Below are 25,169 nucleotides of genomic sequence, written 5' to 3' on the forward strand. Positions count from 1 at the left end.
AGGCCATCACCCGAGAAGCCCCCAGCCCCATCCCCCTTCCACCCCCTCTCCTCCCTGTGTCCAGAGAGAACCTCTGCTTACCTTCCCAACAACATAGATTAGTTTTGCCTGTTTTTGAACTTCATATAAATAGGGTCATACACTGTGCATTCCTTCATAGCTGGTTTATGTCCCTAACATTATTAGATTGTCGCGATGCGGTCATGTTATTGAATGTGGCACTAGCACTTTTCATCCTCGTTTCTGGGTCATATTCCATCAAATAAACATGCAGTAGTGTGTTTATCCACCTCTTGTTGATGGACCTCTGATTTGTTGCTAGTTATTTGCTTTCATGACTACTGCTCCAGTGAGCATGTCCTGCACATGACTTTTGGTGAACGTATGAATGCAATTCTGTTGAGTAAATACGCAGGATTCAGGTCGCTGGGTCCAAAGGTGAATATGTTCAAAGGTAGCCAACACTGCCAGACAGTCTTCCACAGTGGTTGGACCAGTTTGCATACCCACGGCAGTCTATGCGAGTTCCGGTTGCGCCACATCCTGACCAACACTTGCTACTGTCCATTTTCTTAATGTTAGCCATTCTGGTCACAGTAGTAGATAGACTTCAAGGGGTCCATGAACTTGAATGCAAAAAAATTACACTCTTATTTTCACTAATCTACAACTGAAACTTAGCATTCACTTCAATTATGAAAGTAGGCCACCAACCATAGCACATAGGCAGAATCTGTAACTTTGTCCACCACAGAAATCACCGATATTTTAATATTCCATTGCAGTTGCTGCAGATATCACAAAATAAAATATTTCCACTTATCACTGCTCTGAAATTATTACTCTCTGCAAGGTCTTGCTTTTAATGTCTTTAAAAAAATTTTTTTAAAACACCTATTACTATATGGCACTACCTTTAAATATGTTGACAATTGTATTTCAAAATAATAGATTTTCTCTGTAATTCTCTATATTTTATTTTACTCATGTAAAAACATTTAGAAGGGGGTCACAGGCTTTCCTTGACTGCAAAGGGCTCCGTGGCTCAGAGTACGAGGCTGTTTTGAGGTCTTGGGTCCAGGCCGGTCGGGTGATGCCTAGGAAAGCCTTTGCTCTCTGTTTTCTCACATTGCTTGCGGGTCCTTCTCCCCCTTCAGCTTTCTTCGGGAAGTACCTGAATGAATACAATGGCTCCTATGTGCCACCAGGCTGGAAGGAGTGGGTTGGCCTCCTTAAAAACTCCCGCTTTTATAACTACACACTCTGCCGGAACGGGGTAAAGGAGAAGCATGGCTTTGACTACTCCAAGGTAAGTTCTGCAGCCTTTGCAGCCTTGCATTGTTCTTCTGCCCCACCCACTCCTGTGTTCCAGCCCCATACCCCTTCCTCCAGGGACTGTACAGTGAATTTCTTACTTGGGAGTCAGTGGACTTGGGTTCAGAGCCCAAGCTTGACACAAGGGGTGTGCCCTTGGTTATGCTACCTGCTCCTAAGGGCCTCAATTCCCAAATCTGGAAAATGGGCACACCCTTGCCTCCTTAATAATGTGTACCTGCTATGGTCCAGGCACGGTGCAGGGTGTTTTTTCTAATGTATATTTCTAAACTTCACAATAGTCCTAGAAGGGGAGTGGGCATTATTCATTCATTCCCTCAACAAGTATTTATTGAGAGCCTGCTCTGTGCCAGGCACTAGATATCCAAGGGTAAATAAAAACAGACCCAGGTACTGGCCTCATGGAGCTCACAATCTGGCATGTGGAGGTGTGTTAGTAACTATGAAGTGATGGCACATGTATTCAAGTCAGCACGTCACACCACAGTATAGAAACACATGTATACACACACACACACACACACACACACACACACACACACACACACGCACATCAGCCCTGTGTCCTGTTTTGTCACCCCCAGTAAGAGCCATTTCAACCAGCCCAGCATTGTTGATTATTACAGCCATCTCAAAATCTTTCCTACTGTTCTGCCCTGAATTTATTCAAGTCTTATCTACCTTGTCTTCCGTGAAGTCTTCCTGAATTGCCCTAAACTACAGGATTTATCCTTTTTTGAATCAGACTGGCCTCTTTCAGTTGTTTGTGAACAGAAATTTAACTCAAAATGGCTCAGTTGAAGAGGAAACATAATTCTCCTATTTAACTGATTCAGCAAGAATGGCATCAGACATAGCTGGGCCCATGGGCTCAAACAAAATCTTCAGGCAGTGTTTTCTCTCTCCTCTAAGTTCTGTCTTCTTCTCCTTGACCTCATTCACAAACATTCTCTCCTCCTAGTAGCAATATGGCTGTCCCTCCATCCTGTCAGCTTCCTCCCCAGCTGCAAGCCTCACATGTCTACCCTTGAACCAATCAGGGTGGCCAGGGAATGCGGTGTTTTGATGGCCTGTAAATTGCATGCTCCACTCCTGAGCCAGAGTGGGGGTGGCGGGAGCCCTACCCTGGAGCCAGACCTTGGAACATAGGCTGAGAAGAGAACCCCAAATAAAGATGGAGAGAGTCCACTGGAAGAAAGCTGACTAGATGCTCAACAGCCTAAAACCACCCTATTCCGCTCCCCTTCTGGAAACCAGCACTTTTGGGGGGCCCTCCTACCTTTGATAGGTAATCATGACTCATGTGTCCTCTTACTGAGTCTGATCAGTCCAGACCCTAGCTGGCAGAAACCACATGTGACATCACCTGGGCAGTGTCCTCTCTCCCACCCCTTGTCTGGTTCTGCACATAGTAGGCTTCCATTACCTCCCAAGTGAATGAATTAATGGGGGGATTTAGCAACCCTGCTGGATTCCTCCGAAATATAAATTATAGTTTGTAAAAATTATAGTTCTGTCCTGCCAGCCTTAGCACAAGCGGATTCTTCAATACTTAGAAAAATCCACTCCCTCCTCGTTAAAATTCCTCACCATGTCCACGCCAGGTCTCAGAGCAGCCCAATAATCAAGTTAGCCAGGGGTACTCGGAGTCCCTTTGGGGCTGAGGATGGGACATGCACCGGCTGCCATTTCGCCCCATTTCCTACCACACACATGTATCCCCCGTGAATGAGAGGAGCTCCTGTGACCGAGGTGAGAGGAGGGTTCCTGGGTCCTCTTCTCCCGTTACCAGAGGCCTGGGAACAGAAGGATGGGGGCTCCTTAGGGTCAGAGCTGGCTCAGGTCCAGGGTTCAAATCCCGAGGTAGCAGTGAGCAGGGGAGCCAGTGCATCAGAAGAGAGGAGTGAGTTCAGAGTCGCCAGCCAAGACAGAGCCAGGAGCCGGCGCTTTGCCCTCTGGGAGGGAAGCTGCCTCTGCCAGGGTGGGAGGCTCTTCCCAAGTTCCCCTCAGAAGGCCCTCTGAAGACTGTCTCAAGTCACTAATCCCAAAAGCATGCCAGTGCCACAAAAGGAAGGGTCCTGATGGCAGGGTTGAACGAGAGGCAGTGATGATGAGAAAAGAATGGTGCAGAACAAACACTAAGGGCCCAAGAGGGTTGGAGGAGGCAGGACAGGAGGCAGAAGGGAGATAGGAATGACCTAGGGTCAGGGCACAGAGAGAGGCTTCCAGGTGAAGGTAGAGGTGGCCCAGGGGCAGGGAGGCTCTGAGGAAATGGCATTCTCGGTGTACTTGAAGGAGGCCACCCTTGGGTGCAGCATTTGCACTTCTCTCAATTCTGGAGAAACCTCCCTCATATGCAGGAGGGTCCATGGCTGAGCTGTTGGTTGCAGCTTTGACTGTTGAAAGAAATCAACACAGCAAATCCACCAATGCAGGAAATGACTAACTGACGAGGAAGTATCCCTCCTCTGGAGGATTCTGGGCAAAGTCGGGGGGATCTGTGTGTAAAGTCATCAGAAGGGCTTGGGATGTAAGGCTGAGTGCAGAGAGCACGTTACAGAACTCCTCCAGGCCCAAGCCGGAGGCCACCTTCCTAGACCACCCTGTGTTAAGGGCACCTCCTCCCCACTCTCCTTCCCCTGCCCACTGATCACCACAGATGCAAACGCCTGTGTAGATCACTGATTCATTTGTTAATTATCTATCTCCTCCCCTTAGAATACAAGACCCGTGAAGGCAGGAACCCTGGTTTCGTTCACTGGTGCGTTTATTGGATAAATGAATGAATATGCACAGTGTGATAGGATTCATGTAAAAAGAGTCATAAGGCAATATTATATAGAATAGCACATCTGCAAAAATACTTCCTACTAAGGGACAACGCAGGCCACAATTGGGAGCCAGGGTAACCAACAGGAACTTCAGTTTGTTTGTACTGTTTTAATTTTCACACAGAAAATGTGGGTGTCTGATTCCCAAGGAACAATGAGAGGCTAATATTCACTTCGATGGGCCATGCAGCAGATACCGTTGGGATCAGCTGACATGAATTAACCCATGTGTCTCTCACCACAGCCTACGTACGTACGTGTGCTGGTACTATTCCAACTAGCAGATAAGGAAACTGAGGCACAAAGAGGCTAAGTAACTCGACCCCATAGCCAGTAAGTGGTAAAGCAGGATTCAAACCCAGGCCAGGTTACTTCAAAATCCATTCTCTAAACTGTAGCCCATGGGCCACATCCGGCCTGCCATCTATTTTTGTACAATCTGTAAGCTTAGAATGGTTTTCAGCTGGAAAAAAAATCAGAAGAAGAGTAATTTTCATGAAACATGAAAATGATACGAAATTGAGATTTTAGTGTGCGTAAGTAAAGGTTTACTGGAACACAAACATGCCATTCTTTCTCACAGTGGCTGCTTTGGGGTTACAGGGGCAGTGATGAGACATCTGGCCTGGGAAGCCTCAGATACTGTCTGGCCCTTTATAGAAAAGCTTTGTTGACACTTAGTGGAAACCACTATATAGTCCTCTCATTAATAATTTTGTTTGGGGGGGGAAAAAAAGATAGATCAGACCAAAAAATCAAGGCCTGAGCTCTAGCCCTGAGTGCTTTGCTTATTAGTTTTGTGACCTCAGGTTCCCCATCTGTAAAGTATACAGTTCTCAAAGTTGCTGTGAGGGTCAGTTGAGCAAATGTATGACAACAATGAGGGTCAATGTTCATTGTAGGTTATCTCAGTGCCAGACTCCTTGCTACTGTGTCGCCCCGAAAATAAGACCGGGTCTTACATTAAGTTTTGCTCCAAAAGACACATTAGGGCTTATGTTCAGGGGACATCCTCCTAAAAAATCATGCTAGGGCTTATTTTCTAGTTAGGTCTTATTTTCTGGGAAACACGGTAACTAGTTGACCCTTGAACAACATGAGGTTGGGGGTGCTGAACCCCTGCACAGTCAAATATCCACACATAACTTTTGACTCCTCAAAAACTTTACTAGTAGCCTACTGTTGACTGGAAGCCTTACCAATAATATGAACAGCCAATTAACACCTATTTTGTACATTAATATGTATTATCTATATTGTATTCTTGCAATAAAGTAGTGAGAGAAACGAAAATGTTAAGAAAATTGTAAGGAAGAGAAAAGACAGTATGTATTGAAAAAAAGTCCACATGTGTGTGGACCATGGCAGTTCAAACCCACATTGTTCAAGGGTCAACTGTAAGTGCCTTATTCACTTAGCAAACCTCGTCAAGTGCTCACATCACCATTTGGAGAAGGGATGTTCCTGGGCTATTCTTTACATGCAGAAATTGAGCTGCAGGAAGGCAATTGGTGCCCCTGCTTACCCGCCAGCTTTTTATTACCAAAAAGCTGGTGGGTAATAAAGCTGGGATTGGAGCCCAGTGTTGCCTGACATCCCTGCCAGTCCCCTGCCTCCTTCTCACCTCTTTAATGATAACGGATTTCCTCCATGGGGACACAGACCCATAGCCACCCCTTCACAGGAAGCCCGGCACCCTGGGAACAGGCTCCTACCAATCTTTTGGTAAGTGAGGGCATAAAGAATCACTTCAGCCACTAAGCAGCAGTGGCAAGGGCCAGCCTGAGGAATGAGGCTCCCCTGTGCCCAGGAGCATGCCCTGCACCCCACACACTCGTCCTCGTTCCCTGAGAAATCCTGGTGCTCAATGACTACTTGAGGAAAACAGGTGCTTTGGCCCAGAGCCGCAGGCGAGCCATCTCCTCACATGCACTGGGGTTCCTCTTAGCTGACCGATCAAAGTAAATCGGTGGAGATCAAGAGGGACAAAGGAGGCAGGGACACACCCTTCTGGATGCCAGGTAGGATGTCCTCACCCCTGGCTGTTGCCCAGATGTGGCTGCAAAGCTCTGGGCAGCAGCAAAGTCCCCAGAACCCTGCCATCACCACCCACCTGCAGGGCCGTGGCCAGGAGTGTGCCAGGGGAAAGGCAGCTCCTGAAAGCCTCACCTGGGGGGTTGGGGGTGGGGCTGGCACAGGCCTGAAGGAGAGCAAAGGGGTGACGTCCTCATGGTCTGTTAGCCAGTCTCCAGGTTCTAGAAAATTCACCTTTCAGCCTGCATGGTCCTCCCACTTTGTCACACCCTTCTTGTTAAGGGCCCTGAATCTCTAACTCCTTCCTCGCCGCTCACCCCAAGCACCCCAACTCGTCTAGAACTGAGTTCAGCATTCCCCGCCTCCCCACAACCATCTCTTCCTCTTGGACCCCCACCTCTGGCGGCCCCACCTCATGCAACCCCACGTTTGGTCAATGCACACATCCTACGTATTGAGCCCACTCCCGGCCATCACTAGGCAATGCTACTGCCCCCCTGGCCCAGGCCCCCTCATCCCTCACTCTGACACCTGGACTCAGCTCAAGTACTACAGCCAGAGGAATGCCCGTGTGCTCACTGGCCAGCCCAGCGCTCACTGCCCACCCTGGAGTCGGGGTGGAGTGGCCCCCTCCAATCCACAAGGATGAATGGGGTGGGGGTGCAGACATAAGTGTCAGGTGTCTTGCAGCCGCCCCCTGCCCCCACCCCTGGCAGCCAGCAGGGTTCAGAGAGAAGGCTTAGCGTAGGAGTGTCTCTCAGGAGGACAAGAAGAGCAGGTGACTTTTACACGTGCAGAAAAGCTGCCGGGCCACCAAGACAGCCATCATGTTGTTCTAGCTGACTCTTCTCAGGAGCCGGCTGCATGCAGGGCACGGGGCCAAGAGCTTTACGTCTCTCAGCGTTTAAAACCCTCACAGCAGCCTCGAGAGGCAGGCTGGGGATCACCCTCATGTGCTGCCAAACATGCCGCTTCACGGAGACTTTAGGAGCCCCCACGTTACCCTCCCAGCTCTCCCTCCCAGTAGGTCACCAGTATCCTGAGTTTGGTGCTTGTCATTCCCACACTTGCCTTCACTCTTTGATTCCACACGCAAGTATCTCGAACAATATATAATCCTGTTGTGTGTGTTTTTAGATTTGGTATACATGGTATCATATCACACATGTCCTTCTAAACGCGCTTTTATCACCCAGTAGCAGGTCTGTATGATGTACTCATGTTGCTCCGGTCGATCTAGTTTATTCTTTGTCGTTGCTGTATGTCCTCTCCTGGGAACAGACGTTAATGGTAACTTTGAAAAACACTTTTAATCACAGCCCCCCAGGCATGGGTATGGTTCTAAAATCGAATAGTGAAGATGGGTTTATCACGAAGAGCAGAAGCCTCCACCCCACCTCACCCGCTGGGGACAGTGAGTTGCAGCTGGTGCTTCCCACAACTCTCACTGCTGTTCCTGATTCGTCCCCCAGAGGCACTGAGTGTGGACTTCCTGTTGGAGTCTGGACCCCTCCTTGTCACCCAAGAGAGCTTTGCACATTTTTTTTAGATCCGCTATTAATTACTTTTGTCATTTTAAGACCTTTTCTAACACCTTTAGATCACATTCCATAACTATACCAGCAGTTCTTTAATTGACATTAACATACTGTTGTTATATAATTGGTTCTATGAGCCCCCTTTTTAAAAACCCTTTTTTACTCCTAAAAATTCATCGTAAAAAGTATTGAAGGAAAAGCACACAAAGCAACACGTGACTTTCTCCTCTTCTCTCCCTTTATGTTAGTCCTCTGTGCGCACTTTATCTGTCCTTCTAGATTCTTCCTTGGTGTGCAAAAGCATATGGAGGTAGATGCTTGGCTTCTCTCCACTCTACCTCCCTCCCTGCCCCACAGAAACGTAGCGTCTTCTTGGGTTTGATGCATCGCTTGATCTTCCCCTCAGCAGTGTATCCTGGACAGCTTTCCATCTCAGTGACCACAGGTCTGCTGTTAATGTGTACACAGCACTGCCCGGTGTGACAGCTGTCAGGCCATTAGTCATCTTCCTACCACTGGTCACTGCCGTATCAGCCCCACTGCAGGACCAGCCGTGTGCATGTCGGTGTGGTGGAGGAGTGTCCCCGAAGGCGTGTGTCCATAGATGCACTCGTATACCAGTGTGTGTGTGTGTGTGTGTGTGTGTGTGTGTGTGTGTGTGAGATGCAGTTTCATTCGGGGTAGAAGCTGTAGCCATTTCTTTACCTTTTCGTCTCTAAAACAGTACCTCTTTTTGAAAGGGGTCATTTCTAACATAGCTGCTTCCTAGGAAACAGTGAGTATGTCTCAAAAACCCATTACCTTTCGGGACGGCCGGTTAGCTCAGTTGGTCAGAGCGTAGTGCCCTTAACAAGGTTGCCAGTTCGATCCCCACATGGGCCACTGTGAGCTGTGCCCTCTACAACTAGATGGAAACAACTACTTGACGTGGAGCTGATGGGTCCTGGAAAGGTAAAGTAAAAATAAAAGTTTTTAAAAAACAAACAAAAAAAAAACCATTACCTTTGACAGAGATCAGCAGCTAAAGACTTGTCAAGGTCAACAAGAGCTTAGGCACATCTCACTTCTTAGCTGAGCCCTCCGTCTCTGCCCAGAACTTGTCCTCCAGTTCCTCTCTCCTCCTGCCCATTACCTAAGCAGGTCTCACGACTCACCTTCGTGCCGCTCCTTACATTACCCCTCCTTTGCACCTGCAGCCAGTTCACCCTCTTTCTTTCCTCAAACACATGGCAAGCTCATTCCTGCTACAGAGCCTGTACTTGCAGCTGGTGGTTGCAGGCTCTTCCCTCTGCCTGGAACTCGTCCCTAGATCAGTCCTGGCTGCACATTAGAATCCCCTGGGAGCTTTTCAAAAGTCCGATGTCTGGGCTGAACCATAGACCAATTAAACCAGAAACTCTGGGGGTGGGCCCAAGCATCAGTAAAGCAGAGATGATTCCAGCAGCTGAGATGAACCCCAGTGATACAGATCTTCCCATGACCACCTCTTTCTCATCACTCAGATCTCAGCTCAAATGTCACCTCTTCAGAGAAGCCCTCCCTGACTGCATCAGCTAAAATCCACCACCCCCAGTCCAGCTCCCCCTTACTCTTTGTCACGTCTTGTTTCCTTCATCCGTCACACCTTGTCAGTGTCTTGGTTCTTTGTTTACATGTTTCTCTTCTCCTGCCCCCAGCACAGGCTTTCCAGGAATGCAGGGTCTGCCCACCCTGCTCAGTGTATCCCCTAGAGCAGGGGTATCCAAACTGCGGCCCTCGGGCCAACTGCGGCCCGCAATCCTTTTTTAATTGGCCCGCAGCAAATTCCAAAAATATATTTAGTTTACTTAAATAAACCAGGTGAGGCAATACGTATTTCACCTCAAGTGAGTGGCCTGGCTGTTTGTGTATTTTACCGCATATGACCCTTGGTGAAAAACGTTGAAAAAAGTTTGGACACCCCTGCCCTAGAGCCTTGAAAAGACCTCAGGCTTAGGAACCAAAACTCAAGAGGCCTCGCTGAACCATTTACCAGGTCGAGTGAGTCACGTAACTTCTCTGTGCTTTAAATTCCTCTTCTGAACAACAGGACTTATCATCACACACACTTTCTATGGGTACGTAAGCATTAAACGAGCTAATACAAGGAAACACAGAATGGTTCCTGGCACACTGTAAGCACTCAGTAGTGTAAGCTGTTATTATTTTAATATCTATCACGAATGAATGACAAATGGCAATTTCTGGCCCATCCTCCCTAACCCCTTCTCTGCTTTTTTGCCTCTGTTGTGCACAGTACCATCTGACAGCTCTTGTATTTGACGTGCTGACTTGTTACTTGTCTGCCCCCTGAACTGTGGCTTCCACGAGGGCAGGGATTGTCTGTTTTGGGCACCACTGTATTCCCGATGCCCGGCACGGTGGCTGGCATACAGCAGGTGCCCAGTACCAAAGGTCATCTCCTCACGCGTTCTCCTGTGTCTCCCCTTCCCCAGGATTACCTGACAGACCTCATCACCAACGACAGCGTGAGTTTCTTCCGCACATCCAAGAAGATGTACCCTCACAGGCCCGTCCTGATGGTCATCAGCCATGCGGCCCCTCACGGCCCTGAGGACTCGGCCCCCCAATACTCACGCCTCTTCCCCAACGCCTCACAGCACATGTAAGCTTCGGCACCTGCCTGCAGAGCCAGTGGTTGGCATGAAGGTGGGAGGGACAGCACTGTAACAACAGTGACAGAGCCGGGAGTTGTCTCTACTACTCCCTGGTTAAAGGACCCGGGAACACACAGCTCATCTATGGGGAAACCAGGCTACCAGTCCAGCCAGGCTGGACAACAGACCAAAGCGGGAGATGAGAGTTTTTAACTTAGGACCCACCTCCTCCAACTAGGAGGTCTGTGGATAGACCTGCATTTCAGTATAATAGGTTTTCTTTGTAATCCTATGTATTTTATTTTATACATTTTAAAACATTCTTTTGAGACTGGATCCATAGATTCGTCAGACGACTAGTATATTCGCCCACTGTTATTAAGCATTGACTGTGTGACAGGCTCTAGGCAAATCCCTGAATATTCACAATGACCCTTGATGTATTAGTTAACAAATTACCCTGACGTTTAGCAGCTTAAAACGACCATGTGTCTCACAATGTCTGTGAGTAAGTTACTTGGCAGTGGCCTTTTTAGAAGGTTCTGGCTCAGGGTCTCCTGAGGTTATAATCAAGGTGTCAGCCAGAGCTGCAGCCACCGGGGGCTTGCCTGGGGCTCACCCACACAGCTGTGCCTGACCAGTCTCTCCATAGGGCTGCTTGGTAGCTGGCTTCCTCCAGAGAAAATGACCTGAGGTAGAGAGAGGTGGGGAGGTGGCAGGGGAGGCCGAGATGGAAGCTGTCGTCTTTTATAACCTCATCTCAAAGTGACCCACCATCACTCTGCCATGTTCTCTTGGTCACAGAAAACATGGGAGGGGCTGCACAGGTGTGTGAGTACCAGGAAATCGGGGGCCCTGGAGGGCTATCTTGGAGGCTGCCTATCACACTTGGTGTTTGCATTTTATAGACAAGGAAACAGAGGCACAGAGAGGTGAGGTAACTTTCCCTAAGTCGCCCAGCTGGTAAATGGCAGAGCCAGGACTCAAATCCAGCCCCCATTCCTACCTCCCATCTCTCTGCCCAGCTCTCCAGAGCTCCTCCCTCCAGCTGGCTCATAAAGCTTTCTGGAAAGTTCTGCTTTTCTCTGCCTCAGACCACCTCCCACTTAGCAGTGAAACTTGGCAGCCTTTGCTGTGACATTGGGGCAACAAGGACAGGGCAATTTGGAACCTGACTGAATATTCCTGGTGTTTAATTTCCATTACAATCAGAATGCAGTACCCTCCTCAGGCTGCTCGCTGTAATTACTTTCTGACAGCACCCAAAGTGGCTCAGAGAGGATAGGGGGTGTGTTAACCTTCTGATCCCCTGGTCTTTGAGGAGGATTTGACAGAAAGTAATGAACTGCATTCCAGGGGCTGCAGTGCTGCCCTCTTCCCTCAGAGGGCAGCACTACCTCTCTGCACATCTGACTTGCCAGCCTCCCAGGCCCACTCCTCACACCAGGGTGCCAGCCTCCCCCAGCCTCCTGTTTCCACCCCCACTAACGACTCTCCATTGCGGGAGGGGCATATGGTCAGCTCAGTCCCACCTAAGGGAGAAGCCGTGGGGGGTGGGAGGAGGCACACTTTGCTTCTACAGCTTCTCCTTTAAAAGAGATGCTGGCAGCTCCCCCTACCACACCAGCAGCCCTGGTGTTTCATGATGAGATTGTTTGACATTGCCTGCTCATTTATTTTCCCTTTGAAATGAAAATTACAGAAATTGAACATGAGCAGCGCCTGCTATTACTAACCCAGAGAACCCCCTCGCCTTATTAGGGGTGTGTTTGGAAGGCTCTCCTATCTCTGGGGTATAATCATTTCCAAAACAAAACCCAAAACCAGAAACTTCTGCAGCTGGGATGTTTAGTTATGACAGTGAAGGGGGGGGGGGAGTGAGGAGGGGACAGAGCCCTGCATGTTGGGCTGGAGTTCCAGAACTTTCTTTCAGGAGGCTGGTGTCAGAGATTCCCACCCCATCAAGCCTGTGCCCCTTTCCTGGCCAGGCCTGTGGGTTCTGAGAAACGCTGCCTGAGGCCATGTTGTCCCCGTTCCCCACTCCATACACACGTGCACACACACAAATATGCACACAGATATATACACACAAACACATATACACAGATGCAGATACACACACACAGATACAAACAGACACAGACACACAGAGATGGAGATATACGCACATGCACAAATGCAGCTACAAACGTACACGCAGATACACACACAGTTACACACACAGTTACACAAGAGCATGCACAAACCTGTACACACACACACACACACAGATACGTACAGGTACAGACCCACACAAATACACATACAGACACACAAACACAAATACACATACATACACAGACACATACACCAGACATACAGACACAGACACACAAACATGCAAAGACAGACACACAAACATACAGACATGTGTACACAGACATGCACACACACACACACAGATACAGGCAGGCACACAGACACCAACCCCCAGAGCTGCGTTTGAAGTGTGGCATCTGACAGGGGGTTCATGGGCCTCTGCTTTTATAACCCATCGGAGCCAGGCCGGTGTTGGCAGCCTTGGGTGAGGGTCATCCTCCCCCGCCCCCTCCAGCAGAAGGGAGGGGAGCTTCTCCTTCAGGTCCTGCTCTGAACACACCAGACATTCCTTGGATTCTTGAGGACGTGAGGGTTGCAACTCTGTTCAGCGGGTGGACTTGGTTCCTGTGAAAATGCGACACCCTCTCTGAGAGAGCCAGGTCTCCTACAGGTGACCAACAAGCTGGCACTGGCCCCAGGCTAACCCCCGATTCTGCAGTCTCATGACAGACTCCCCCTCGCTGCTCTCAGGGCAGACACCAGCCTAAGAGAATCTAGTAGATTCAGGGATGGCTGCTCAAAATTGCCTCCTGGAATGTGGCCCCTTGGGCTTGCGGGAACAAGTTTCCCACACTGACCTACAACTCAGAGAGCCGCTCTGTGCAGCCCAGCCCTTTCCAGTTCCTCGGTGGGAAGGGGCGGAGGGGCTTGTTCCTGGGAATGTTCTACACGCAGGTCAGGCCCCAAGCTGGCCCACGGAGCACACTGCAGTTCTCATAATCAAAGGAGGCTGTGGGCTGGGTTGGATTTAGCGACAGGAGACCAGCCAGAGACTGAAAGCAAAGTCCAGAAGGAATCTGGAGGCTGTGCCTCAGCCGGCTCTGCATAGCAACCGGCTCCACAACTGTCAGGCTGCCGACAGCTGCAGTGTCGTTACTTCTACCCCAAGAACATTCTGATATTTGGGAGCTTGTAAAGGTCTTTGATTTGGCCAGTGAGAGGGAAGGGAGTTTGGCCTCTGATGAGACTGGTTTTAGCCCCGCCACTCCCCCGCAGCCCCCTGCCTCCTTAATATCCATTTTGGAAAGCCTGTTGTCTTCAAGCAATGGAAACTCAACCTTCATGTGCAGCTTTGCCTGGGGAATGGGCAAGATCTGGGGGAAGCTGGTCCTCAAATATCAAACTAGGAATAACAGGCAGGGACATTTCCTGTTAATGGTGTCCCCTGCCCAGAATACCCCATATGTGGGTGGGGTTTTCCATAGCTCTTGGTTTGGGACAGAGTAATACGTTACTGGAATCATCTGGAAGCCTCCAAGGCTCGGGACTGAATTAACCCAGGTGTTTTTGCTGCTGAATCCTCTAGCAGGAATGTGTTGGCTAAAGTTTTGCTCAAACACGTAAGGATGTGAGGGTCCCCAGTCAGGCTCATGTGTCGGGGAGGCGTTTCTGATCACATGTTAGTTGCCGATCGTACCCGCTCCTGGAGTTCCAACTCCAGTTCTGCTTCTCACACGTTAGTCCCCTTGCTGGGCCTCATTTCTCACACAAGGAGAATAAAATTAGCGCCAGCTCCTAAGACTGTGACGAATATTAAATGAGATGATGTAAGGCAAACGCTGTGCCCAGCACGTGGTAAGAGCTGGTAGAGGTCATCACAGCTGAGTCCAAAGGCTGCACCACCCACTCAGGGGAACCGCGGGCAGAATCCCGAACTTCTCTGACCCTCCGTTTCCTCTTTTGTAAATGGGAGCGTAAACCAAACGGGAAGAGTAATTGTGACAACTAAGTCATAGAATGTGGCGTGTCCCCAACGTATACATTCAGGCCATCCCTACAACGTTCGCCATACATGCCTGACAATTATTTATCTAACTTTTTCATCAATTTCCCTTTTCTTAACCAAAATCTATTGCAAAAGGAAATTCTATAACCATAACTGTCACTGGCCGTGTACCCGCGGTAACTGAAAAATAAGTGCAATGCTATCAAATTACAACTGGGTAGGTGCCTGCTGGAGAATCTGAACCTGAGCCTCTCTCCTTTAAAAGGGGGATGAGCACATTCCAGACAGGTGTGAAGGACAGACTGGCACAGACTGAGACTTTGGCCGTAGGGTAATGAGCGTGCTGACGGAGCTAAAATGGAAGGGACTTTCTCAGATGCGGTCATTTAACGCCGAACCTCCTACTGTCTTCCCACATGCACACCCCACATATACAGACATGCTGACCTAACGTTCAGCAGAGACCCTGACATGCCAGCGTCCACTTACCCCCCAAATGGGGGCGTTTCACGCTGGGCTGCCGACCCAGGCGCAGGATGGGGCGTCATGGGCGGGCTGGGGGACCGGCCCAGCCCTTGGGCCTGACCTGTGTGTGTTTCCTGCCAGCACGCCGAGCTACAACTACGCGCCCAACCCCGACAAGCACTGGATCATGCGCTACACCGGGCCGATGAAGCCCATCCACATGGAATTCACCAACATGCTGCAGCGGAAGCGCCTGCAGACCCTCATGTCCGTGGACGACTCCATGGAGACGGTAGGCCCGCGCCTTGCCTCACACCTCCAGACCCTCACCCCTTTCCCGAGTGTCATCAGCTGGAGAGGAATGGAAACAGAGGCAGAATAAAAGGCCCTGTTCCAGGCCTGGGGAGAACGGCTTTGAGCTGTGCATGCAAAAACCCTTGCCTCGGTGAAACTTACATTCCAGCTCCACTTTGTTCAATGGGGTGGCTAGGGGTGGCCGTGTCCATTTCTTGGCAGCTTTACTGAGACAGAATTCACCCAATTAAAGTGTACAAGGCAGTGGTTTTAATATATTTGCAGCTGTACGACCATCACCACAATCGATTTTAGAACATTTATGACCCCAAAAATCAACCCCGCAGCCCTTAGCCACCACCCCCAATAGCCCCCTCCCCCTTCATTCTGAGGCAACCATCAATCTATTTTGTGTCTCTGTGGATCTACTCTTCTGGACATTTCGTATAAGTGTGTCATACACAATGTGGTCTTCTGTGTCTGGCTTCCCTCATTTAGCATGAGGTTTTCGAGGTTTATATCCATATGGTAGCATGTATCAGAACTTCATTCCTTTTTATTGTGGAATAATATTCCATTGTGTAGATATATATCCTATATTTTATTTATCCATGGCTATTTAAGTTAATTAAAATACATGCAATTTAAAATTCAGTTCCTCAGTCATGCTAGCCACATTTCGAGGGCCCACTAGCCACATGTGGCTGGTGGCCGCCATAGTGGGCAGGCCGGATATTAACGTCACTGGACAGCACTGAGGTAGATCACAAACTCCTGCCACAGTCCACTTTCATTCATTCCTTCACTCATCCACTCATTCCTTCACAAGCATTTGTTGAGTATCTGTGCCCATGGAATACAGCAGGGGACTAAGTGACAAAAGTCCCTGTTCTGAGGGAGCTTCCTTTCTAATGCAGGGAGACAATCCACAGATAAGTAGAAAGATAGAAGGTGAGAAGTGCTGTGAAGAAAAGTAAGGGGAAAGGAAGTGACAGGAGGTGGAGAAGTGGCAGTTATCCATGGGACAGCCCCGGGCCGCTGAAAGGTGACAGGTTGAGCCGAGGCCCTAAAGCAGGAGAGGGAGAGGGCCTGAGACCTAAGCACTTGTCATCCTTGAGGAGAGTGGGGTGGGGCGCACGCAGCCCCTCCAGTACCCTCACCTGCCCACCTGTGCCTCAGATTTACAACATGCTGGTGGAGACAGGCGAGCTGGACAACACCTACATCGTGTACACCGCTGACCACGGCTACCACATCGGCCAGTTCGGCCTGGTGAAGGGCAAGTCCATGCCGTACGAGTTTGACATCAGGGTCCCGTTCTACGTGAGGGGCCCCAACGTGGAGGCTGGCTCGCTGTAAGTGTGTCACACACCCCGTCCAAGTACCCGAGTCCCAGCGAGGCCTCCAGGCTCCACTGGCACCTGTATAGGCAAGAAGCAGGCAGCTCAGCCGTGCAGCCCCAAGCCACGCCGCTGGGCAGCCCACGACCCAGGCAGGTGAACCTCGGTGCCAAGTGAAACAGTGATCGTGTCACCCGGGGTAGGTTCTGACGCATTTTATACCCTCTGTTGGGGAAGGAGAGGCCGGGAGCCGTTAGCACCTGTGAAAACAGATTGTGGTGGGCCGTGTGCCAGGAAGCAGCCTGCGTGTGTGTCATCACCAGCGGGTGGGAATGCCGCCTTGATTTCTGTCTGGCTTGGGCACCCCTGGGGTCTGGTGGTTGTCACAGAGGAACCCCGCTGTCTGGGTGAGGAATAAGGTGGTTATCGTGAGATCAGCTGAGCCAGCTCCGGCTACGGCACAAAGGGAAACAGGCTACCCTCCCATCCTTCCTCGAGCACCTCATGGGCGCTCCGCCAGCATTCTCTGTGGGTTAACCTTTGAGATGACACATTCTGGCAGCAAAAATGCCATGTCTGGCGCAGGGAGAGGTAGAAAGGCCGGTAATCATCGGAGTGGCTTCCTGGGATCAGCACGGACATTGTGGAGACCTACCGGAATGGGTTTTGGAAATGCAGATAAATCCCTATTAAGGTGATTATTTGGTCTGACTTCCGTATGAGCCCAGAGCCCAGCCAGGACACACAAGTGCTGGTACGGCTTGCTGCACAATCCTTCCTTTAGGTGCTGCGTGGGAACTGAGACCTTCCCGCCCCCTTGGACCCTTGGTGATAAATCCAGGAGGCAGGCTGTGTGAGTTCAAGGCCAGCCTCATCCCTCTTTCTCTGCCAATCACATCAAATCACTCCCTGTCTTTGGCTCTCAGGGTCCCCACCTGTAATCACAGCAGCAATAGTAATAATAATAATGATAATAATAATAATAATAATAATAATGGCTGTGTTTATTACAGCATTTGTTCTTCAGGCGCAGGTCTAAGCCCTTAGCATCCGTGTAATTCATTTAAGCAGCATAATAAGCCTGTAAGGGAGACGCTATTATTATCCTTATTTGATAACCTAAGGAAACTGAGGCTCAGAGAGTTTACGTTGACTGAGATCATATGGCACACAAGGGAAGGAGCTGGGATTTGAGGCCCGGAGTCTCCACTCCTGTCTGCCACTCTATCTGCCTCTCAGAAACCTTGAGCCACCGCTGTGCATAGAAAGAATTTGTCCCACTAAGGGCTCTATACGTACTGACATTGTGGGTTTGATCAGCCTCAGAGTCTGTGATCTGGTTCATAGAACCCCAGACCACACCCCACATGGATGAGAGAAAGAGAAGGCTAATGTCAGACTTGGGGCTGAAGACACAGGATATCAGTCAGCCAGGACTCCTTTGGCTACAAGCAGAAATGACCCTCAAACTGGGTAAGATAAATAAAAGGAATGTAGTAACTAAAGGAACTGGAAAGGCCAAGGCTAGTTACGGCTTCAGGTGTGGCTGGATCCAGCACTCACCTGATGACACTGGGAAGCTCTCATTTTCCCATCTCTTAGCTTTGCTTCCTCTGAATTGGCTTCATTCTCAGGCAGTCTTTTTCTCTCATGGTGGCAGAGTCACCATGACTTTCAGCCACCGGCTTAGGAAACCAAACAGTGGTTTGAACAGAAGCCTGAGGCTGACTCTCACTGGGCGGCCCTGGCTTACGTGCCCCGTATCCCCACGCACGGGGTTGTGCAAGTGTAAGCAGAGAACTTGAACTCACACAGCGTTCCTCCTAGACTATTCACCACGCGTCCTTGCTGGGGGTGGATTGTTGGCAGCTTGCTTCTTCAAAGCCACCCAGGTGAGAATGACAGATGAGGGAGACACAGCCAGCAAGACAGAGTCGTATATCATGTAATATGACCATGGAGTGACATCCTGCTACCTTTGCCGTATTTCTGTTGGCTTGGCCTGCCCTGGAGGGGAAGGGATCGCACAAAGGTGTGCATACCAGACGGTGGGGATCACAAGCCACACACAGTTTGTCATGGGCTCCTTGAGCAAAGAACTAAAGGTGAGGGAGAGTGCTATGCTCATATCTGGAGGAAGAACATTCCAGCAGAAGGGACAGCAACAGCAAAGGCCCTGAGGCCAGACTGTGCCTGGCCTGTCAGGACAGAAAGGGGGGCCAGTGTTTGCCTCAGAGGTTCAGAGGAGAGTCCAGGGGAAGCTCCAGGGATTGGGGTGGCTTAAAGAGGGGTGTCATTTATTCAAATCGTGAGGCGCAGGGAGGGCATTCCTGGCAGAAGAAACAACCACGTAGAGGCCAAGTGGGGCCAGTGAATCCCAGCTCCTGTGGTGTGTCTGGGGCACAGAGGTAAGAGGGAGGGGCGGGGTCCAGCTGAATTGGGCCACGGAGGGGAGCACTGAGGGCTGAGGTGCAGGAAGTGACACGATCGCGGCTTCCTCACCTTCAGGGCCTCCGTCCCTGGCGACCTCCATCCCACCAGCCGCCCTCTCCCGAGTGGCACCACGTGGGCACCACCACTCAGGTGGCCAAGTCTGGTCCTTCTGCCTCCCCCAGGAACCCCCACATCGTCCTCAACATTGACCTGGCCCCCACCATCCTGGACATCGCAGGTCTGGACATCCCCTCGGATATGGATGGGAAATCCATCCTCAAGCTGCTGGACACAGAGCGGCCAGTAAATCGGTGAGGAGGGGAAGCTGAGCAGGTCCTGGGGGCAAGGGGCATAGGGCCCCCTACCTGTGTGAACTCATGGCCAAACCGTGTGGGTCCAGGGTTCCCCATCCCGACTACTTCCCTGCCGTGGGCAAGAGGGATGTTTCTCTAAGATTACATCTTTCCATCTGGAATATGGTCAAGTTGACCAGTTGTGGACCCTCTCGGAGATAAATTTGTGTAAAACTTGGAAGAACAACAACAGGAGTTAATTAATGAAGCACTTCCTGTGTGCCTGGCCTTGTTCTGACTATGTTGCAGGGGATTTTTATCATTTTGATCTTTGCAGTCACCCGGGGAGGCATTATTACGGTCCCCTTCTCCCAATTTGGAAATTGAGTCCCAGAGAGGTCGAGTGACTTGTCAAAGGTCTCTCAGCAAGTGTGGCACCAGCTCCAACATTCAGACTCTAGACTAGACGCTGCTCTCCTGATCACCATGCTCTGAGCCCTTAATGCCAGATGGCGTGATGAGAACATATTCCTAGGTGTCCTGGAGGCAGAAAAGGGCCCAGGGATGGTAAGTAAAACAGGAAGGTGGGAAGGTCAGCTGAGCCTGGTGGGACGTGGCCACTGGTATGACAGTAGCGACATCTGGTGGCCAACAGTGTAACTGCCCACTGGGTTCGTGGGCCCAGGGCACACTGACTTGTAACTCACACCTCCTGCAATTCAGAAGGTCCAGACCTGGTGGGCGCCCATCCACATCTGGCTGCCTCCCATCCACATCTGGCTGCCCCCCATCCACATCTGGCTGCCCAGTAGGGGGACCACCTCTGTTGAGCCTCCTCCCTCCAACTATGAGACTTTATAAGTTATAAGGGTATAAAACGGCCGGTGTAAGGGGCAGGAGCCCTGGTTGGGAGCCAGGATACCTGGGAGTGAGGCGCAAGATGGAAGCTACTTCTCTCAGCCTGAGTCCCTGTCTGAGGAATGGAAACGACAAAGTGACACTGCATGAAATGAACACTTAAATTACACAAATCCAACTATAAAGGGTCGAAGGAGAAAATCCCCACTAAGACACAGTGTCATTCACCTAAAGTCAGGACAGCCGCTCCGCCCAGTGTGGGCCTAAGAGGAAGCGCTCTCCTCCCACACGGCGGGGAGTTGCTGGACTTCCTGCGAGGTACTGAGATGTGTGCACATGGGACCGCGTGTGGCTTTGACCTAGGTCATCTCTGCCCCATGTGCCTCCAGACCCAAGTCTGTGGGAAGGGACAGCTCTGCTGGGGGTGGAGAGGGTGGGCATGGAAGCCTTTCCTGTGCCCAGCTAACCCCGCTCCCCGCCTACCCCTGGAACCCCGGGGTCTGTGCTGATGGTGAACCAAGACTCACTCTGGGCACCATCCCAGCTTCTGGGACGAGGAAAGTGACATGTGAGACCTCCACATTGATGAGAAGATGGAGACGTGCTTTCTTTCCAGGTTTCACTTGAAAAAGAAGATGAGGGTCTGGCGGGACTCCTTCCTGGTGGAGAGAGGGTGAGTGCCAGGTCCCCAAGCGCCGCCCAGGGCATTTGAGCCGAGCAACTGTTGTGATTGTCGTACCTTCCGACGGTGACTGGCCCTGTGTCGGTGGCAGGGAAGCCCGTTTGCTGTTCCTGTGCTTGACACCCAATTGGCTTCTGGAGGCCACCTGTTTCCTGCTGCCTCTCCAGTGTCTTAAATGATTTTTAATTTATTGCCAACTCATGCAGTTTAGGAGGTTTCTTATAACATCCCCATTTCTTAAGTCTCTTGACAATCAGAAGACGTGGCCAATTGGGATCTGCATTCTCCGTGGCGACGCCACACCAGGGCTGAGTGGGGGCCGCCCGCCAGGTAGGCAGGCCACGTGCTGCTCCAGAGCTGAGAGACCAGCCCTGTGTCCCGCTCTCTGCCCCACAGCAAACTGCTCCACAAGAGGGACAATGACAAGGTGGACGGCCAGGAGGAGAACTTCCTGCCCAAGTACCAGCGCGTGAAAGACCTGTGCCAGCGCGCGGAATACCAGACCGCGTGTGAGCAGCTGGGACAGGTGAGAAAGCGCGCCGGAGCCCTGTTCACCGCGCTGCCGCTCCAGGCTGCAGCCCAGGCCTGCCCCGTGGCCCTTTGGCCAGCCAAGCAAGCGAGGCTAGCGCCTCCCAGGGGTGGTATTTTGCTGACTTGTGACACTCAGGATGATGCTAGGTGGTACAGAAAGCAGTTCCTTTCTCAGCTCCCCTTCCATCCTGATTGTGTCAAAGGAAAGGCCTATGGGTGGGCGTGTCTTCAGTTCCCGACCCCTTTAAGGAAGGCACAGCAGGCCTCTGCATAGCGTTTAGAAAGTTAAATAACTTTCCATTGTATTCACTTCTGTTGGTTCCCCTTCGTGGCTGATTTTACATTTATAGGAATAATAGGAAATTGCCTTTTTAAATAAATAGATTTAGGTTTTAAAAAAGTGAATTGATTTCAAGAGCAATAGTAAGGAAATTATAATCCAAATAGTATTTACAGATAGCAGAAACTGACTGATGTTTGGGAGAGTCTGAAGTAGGCTTTTCTGAAAGCTGGAAGGCCAAGGTGGGCTCTGGAGGGGCGGGGCAGGGCCTTGCAAAGAGTGACGGAAGCAGGAGGAAAGGAGAGCAGGGAGGGAAGGGGTGGGCTAATGAGCAAGAGGGGCCAGTTGGGGGTAGCCTGGCCTGGCCCAAGGGTGCACCCCCTGCCTCGGCCTGAGGGATGGGACTTTGAGTTCATCAGCAATGGTTCACGCATGGAGATGCGTGCCCATTTCACAGATAAGCAGCAGCAAAACCAGGGCCTTCATAGTCCATTTTTCATTCATAAACCTTGCCACAGCAAGAGTTGGGTGGGTTTCTCTTCGTTACATCCAGATGGCTTCTTCTGATCACGAGACAAGAGAATTAATACCAGTCCATCTCCAGGCTGTGCACCCCACCCAGAGTATATCTTGTCAGGGAAGCACCAGTCTGTGCACTGGACTGAGCTTTGGGCTACGCTGCTCTGTTGTAGTGGCATTCACTGCACGACTCTTGCCTGACACTGTTCCAGACACTGGGACAACGGCCTTGAATGCCCTTGACAGAAAGCACTGCCTCCCTGGAGCTGACATTTTGGGGAGAGCTTGGCCTCGAGTTTATACCAAGAGCCCAGAAGTGGTTCCAATTTCAGTTCTGAACTACGAGGAATAGCCGATGGGGGGGCCTTCTGTCCCCCTGGTATTGTTGTGGAATTCCTCAGACCCAGGGCAGGGAAGGGCAGGTATTTGCATATTCAAGACAGATTATCAGCACAGGGACTGGAGCGCTGGAAATGGGGTTTGGGGTGCAGACCAGCAGGGAAGACATTGATCCATGCCCCTAGACCTACAGCGTAGGGTCTCCAGGGTCCCCGTCCCATGTGTCCCCCCACTGGGGGCTGCAGTCATGGCCCTGCTGGCAGAGCCACCCACCACACGCTGTTGCCAGGTGTTCGCTCATGCTGTGCCTTCTAGGAATGCCCTTCCCTATGTATGAGGTCTGAGCCGTTCTCTCCAGCCCCAGTGCTTCCTCGTGACGGGGGCTCACACTCAGCCAGTCATCCAGTGTCCCCCTTGGTACCAGATCTGTGCTTCTCCCACGGTAGACATGTGTCTGGCTGTCACTGAGCACATAGTTCCAGGCACAGAGCTTCTGTGAGCCCGTGTTCCCGTTGGGGCAGTGAGAGGGCCATCTTGGGGTGGATGGAAACAGTAGGGGAAGTGGACGGGCGGGTGGCCGAGCTGGGGAGCCTGAGGCCCGCGCTGTGTCTTGCAGAAGTGGCAGTGTGTGGAGGACACCACGGGGACGCTGAAGCTGCACAAGTGTAAGGGCCCGGTGAGGCCTGTGGGCAGAGCCCTGTCTAACCTGGTGCCCAAGTACTACGGGCAGGGCGGCGAGGCCTGCACCTGTGACCCGCCGTCGCAGGACTACCAGCTCAGCCTGCCCGGACGCCGGAAAAAGTTCTTCAAGAAGAGTGAGTGTCTGCCCGTGATGTTTGAGACAGGAGGGCAGGGATGGCGCCTGGGTGGCCCTGTTCGTTCAAACAATCCCAGACACACGAGCCAGGGAGCTGGGGACACAGGAAACCCCTGATGACCCACCCAGTCCGATGAGGAAGGGCGGGAGTGAAGATGGAAGACGCTTCAATAGTGTGCTGAGTGCTTTGAAGCAAAAGGCAGGGAGGGAGGGGCAGAGACCGACCAGGGGACCATCACATGGCAGGTAGGACCCTTACTCTGAGACAAGGAGCCACCAGAGGGTTTGAGCAGAGGAGCCAAGGTCAGATTTGTGTTTTCAAAGGAGCCTGCAGCTGCCATTTCAGTGGGCTGGCAGGGGGAGGAGCAGACGCAGGATACCGGGTAGGAGACTGGCCATGAGCCCTAGTGAGGAGCTGTGTGACCTGGACTAAGCAGTAGCACCACAGGAAGAAGGGGTCAGGCTCTGGAAGTGACTTGAAGAGAGGGAAAGCCATCAGGGCAGGAGGATACCTTCGATCCTCATGATTCATGGAGTCCATATCTGCAAATTCGCTGACTCCTGACAATTTGTTGCGCGCGCCCCCAGCCCCAAATCACCACTTGAGGTGCTTGCACGGTTATTTGCAGGCACGTGCAGAGTTGCAAAAAATTTCGAGTCCTTCCTGGGTGCCACCACCACCAGCCTCCAGCCAGTCCTTGAGCCTTGGGCGCCACCTGGTGGTCATATGGAGCCGAACAGAAACCTGGGCCATCATGACTGGCTCCAGGCCCTTCCCTAAAAATCCTGGACATTTAGGACAGCAGGGTTACAGACTCGATGCATGCTGGGGCCAGACCTGAGTGAAGTGCACAGTTTTAAAACAAAAAGGAGTGGTGGGGACTGGCGAACTAGAGAACACACTGCCTAAAGGGGCAGCACATCAGCTCCTGCAGCCAGCCCATCGTGCAGGCCTGTGGACCCAGTGAAGCAGTCACATTTTCTGTTTGCTCTTCAGAAGCTGGAAATCTGTACTCCTACGTGACACACACACCCCCATTTTTCTTAATGTTATCAATTTGTTCAAATTTGTCTTTTGATATACAGAAGATACAAGAAACCTGGGCTCTGACTTCAGTGTGCATGCCTTATTTTTAATAGCAGACTTAGAGCTTAGAAAAAGCACCTGTCAGGCCCATCTCGCTGCCTACCTGGTGGAGAGCATCCAGCTCACTGCTAGGGAAACTGAGACTCGGAGATACTAAGTGACCTCCCAAGCCTCTCCCTTTTCTATCCAGAAGAATGTGCTTCCTGGCTTCCCCCCCCCCCTCAGTGCCCAATCCATATTTTAATGGGTTTCGGGGATTTTTTTTTTTATTGCAGCGTAATTGACATGTAACAGTATATTAGTTTCAGTTGTACAACATGATGATTTAATGCTTGTATACGTTAAGAAATTATCACCACAATAAGTCCAGTTAACAGCTATCACCATAGTTTCAAAAAAATTTTTTTCTTGTGATGAGAACTTTTAAGATCTACTCTCGTAGCAACTTTCAAACATGCAGTACCTTATTTATTAACTATAGTCACTGTGCTGTGCATTACATCCCCAGGACTTTTATAATTGGAAATTTGTACCTTTTGACTCCCATCACTCATTTTCAGCATTTCCCCACCCCGCATGAGAACCACCAATCTATTTTCTGTATCTATGAGCTTGGGGGCTTGGGAGCATTTTTGTGGGATTTTCTTTAGATTCCACATGTAAGTGAGATCGTACAGTAACTGTCTTTCTCTGACTTATGTCACTCAGCATTATGCTCTCGAGGTCTGTCGTGTCGTAAGTGGCAAGATTCCCTGTTTATGGCTGAATAATAC

The 25,169-nt window shown here is 50.8% G+C and overlaps 1 protein-coding gene across 3 annotated transcripts in view; it reads left to right on the forward strand.

Moving 5' to 3' along the window:
* SULF2 (sulfatase 2) overlaps positions 1-25,169 on the forward strand; it is a 106,858-nt gene that overhangs the window by 71,884 nt on the left and 9,805 nt on the right. For all 3 annotated transcript variants that reach the window (XM_081033552.1, XM_081033554.1, XM_081033553.1), the window contains exons 4-11: positions 1,158-1,309; positions 10,213-10,382; positions 15,065-15,215; positions 16,397-16,572; positions 19,173-19,301; positions 20,758-20,814; positions 21,220-21,349; positions 23,109-23,307. In XM_081033552.1, coding sequence (XP_080889678.1) covers positions 1,158-1,309; positions 10,213-10,382; positions 15,065-15,215; positions 16,397-16,572; positions 19,173-19,301; positions 20,758-20,814; positions 21,220-21,349; positions 23,109-23,307 — 1,164 coding nt within the window. The remainder of the gene's footprint in view (positions 1-1,157; positions 1,310-10,212; positions 10,383-15,064; positions 15,216-16,396; positions 16,573-19,172; positions 19,302-20,757; positions 20,815-21,219; positions 21,350-23,108; positions 23,308-25,169) is intronic.

The sequence above is a fragment of the Rhinolophus hipposideros genome, assembly GCF_964194185.1.
Source record: "Rhinolophus hipposideros genome assembly, chromosome: 22".
Classification (NCBI taxonomy): domain Eukaryota; kingdom Metazoa; phylum Chordata; class Mammalia; order Chiroptera; family Rhinolophidae; genus Rhinolophus; species Rhinolophus hipposideros.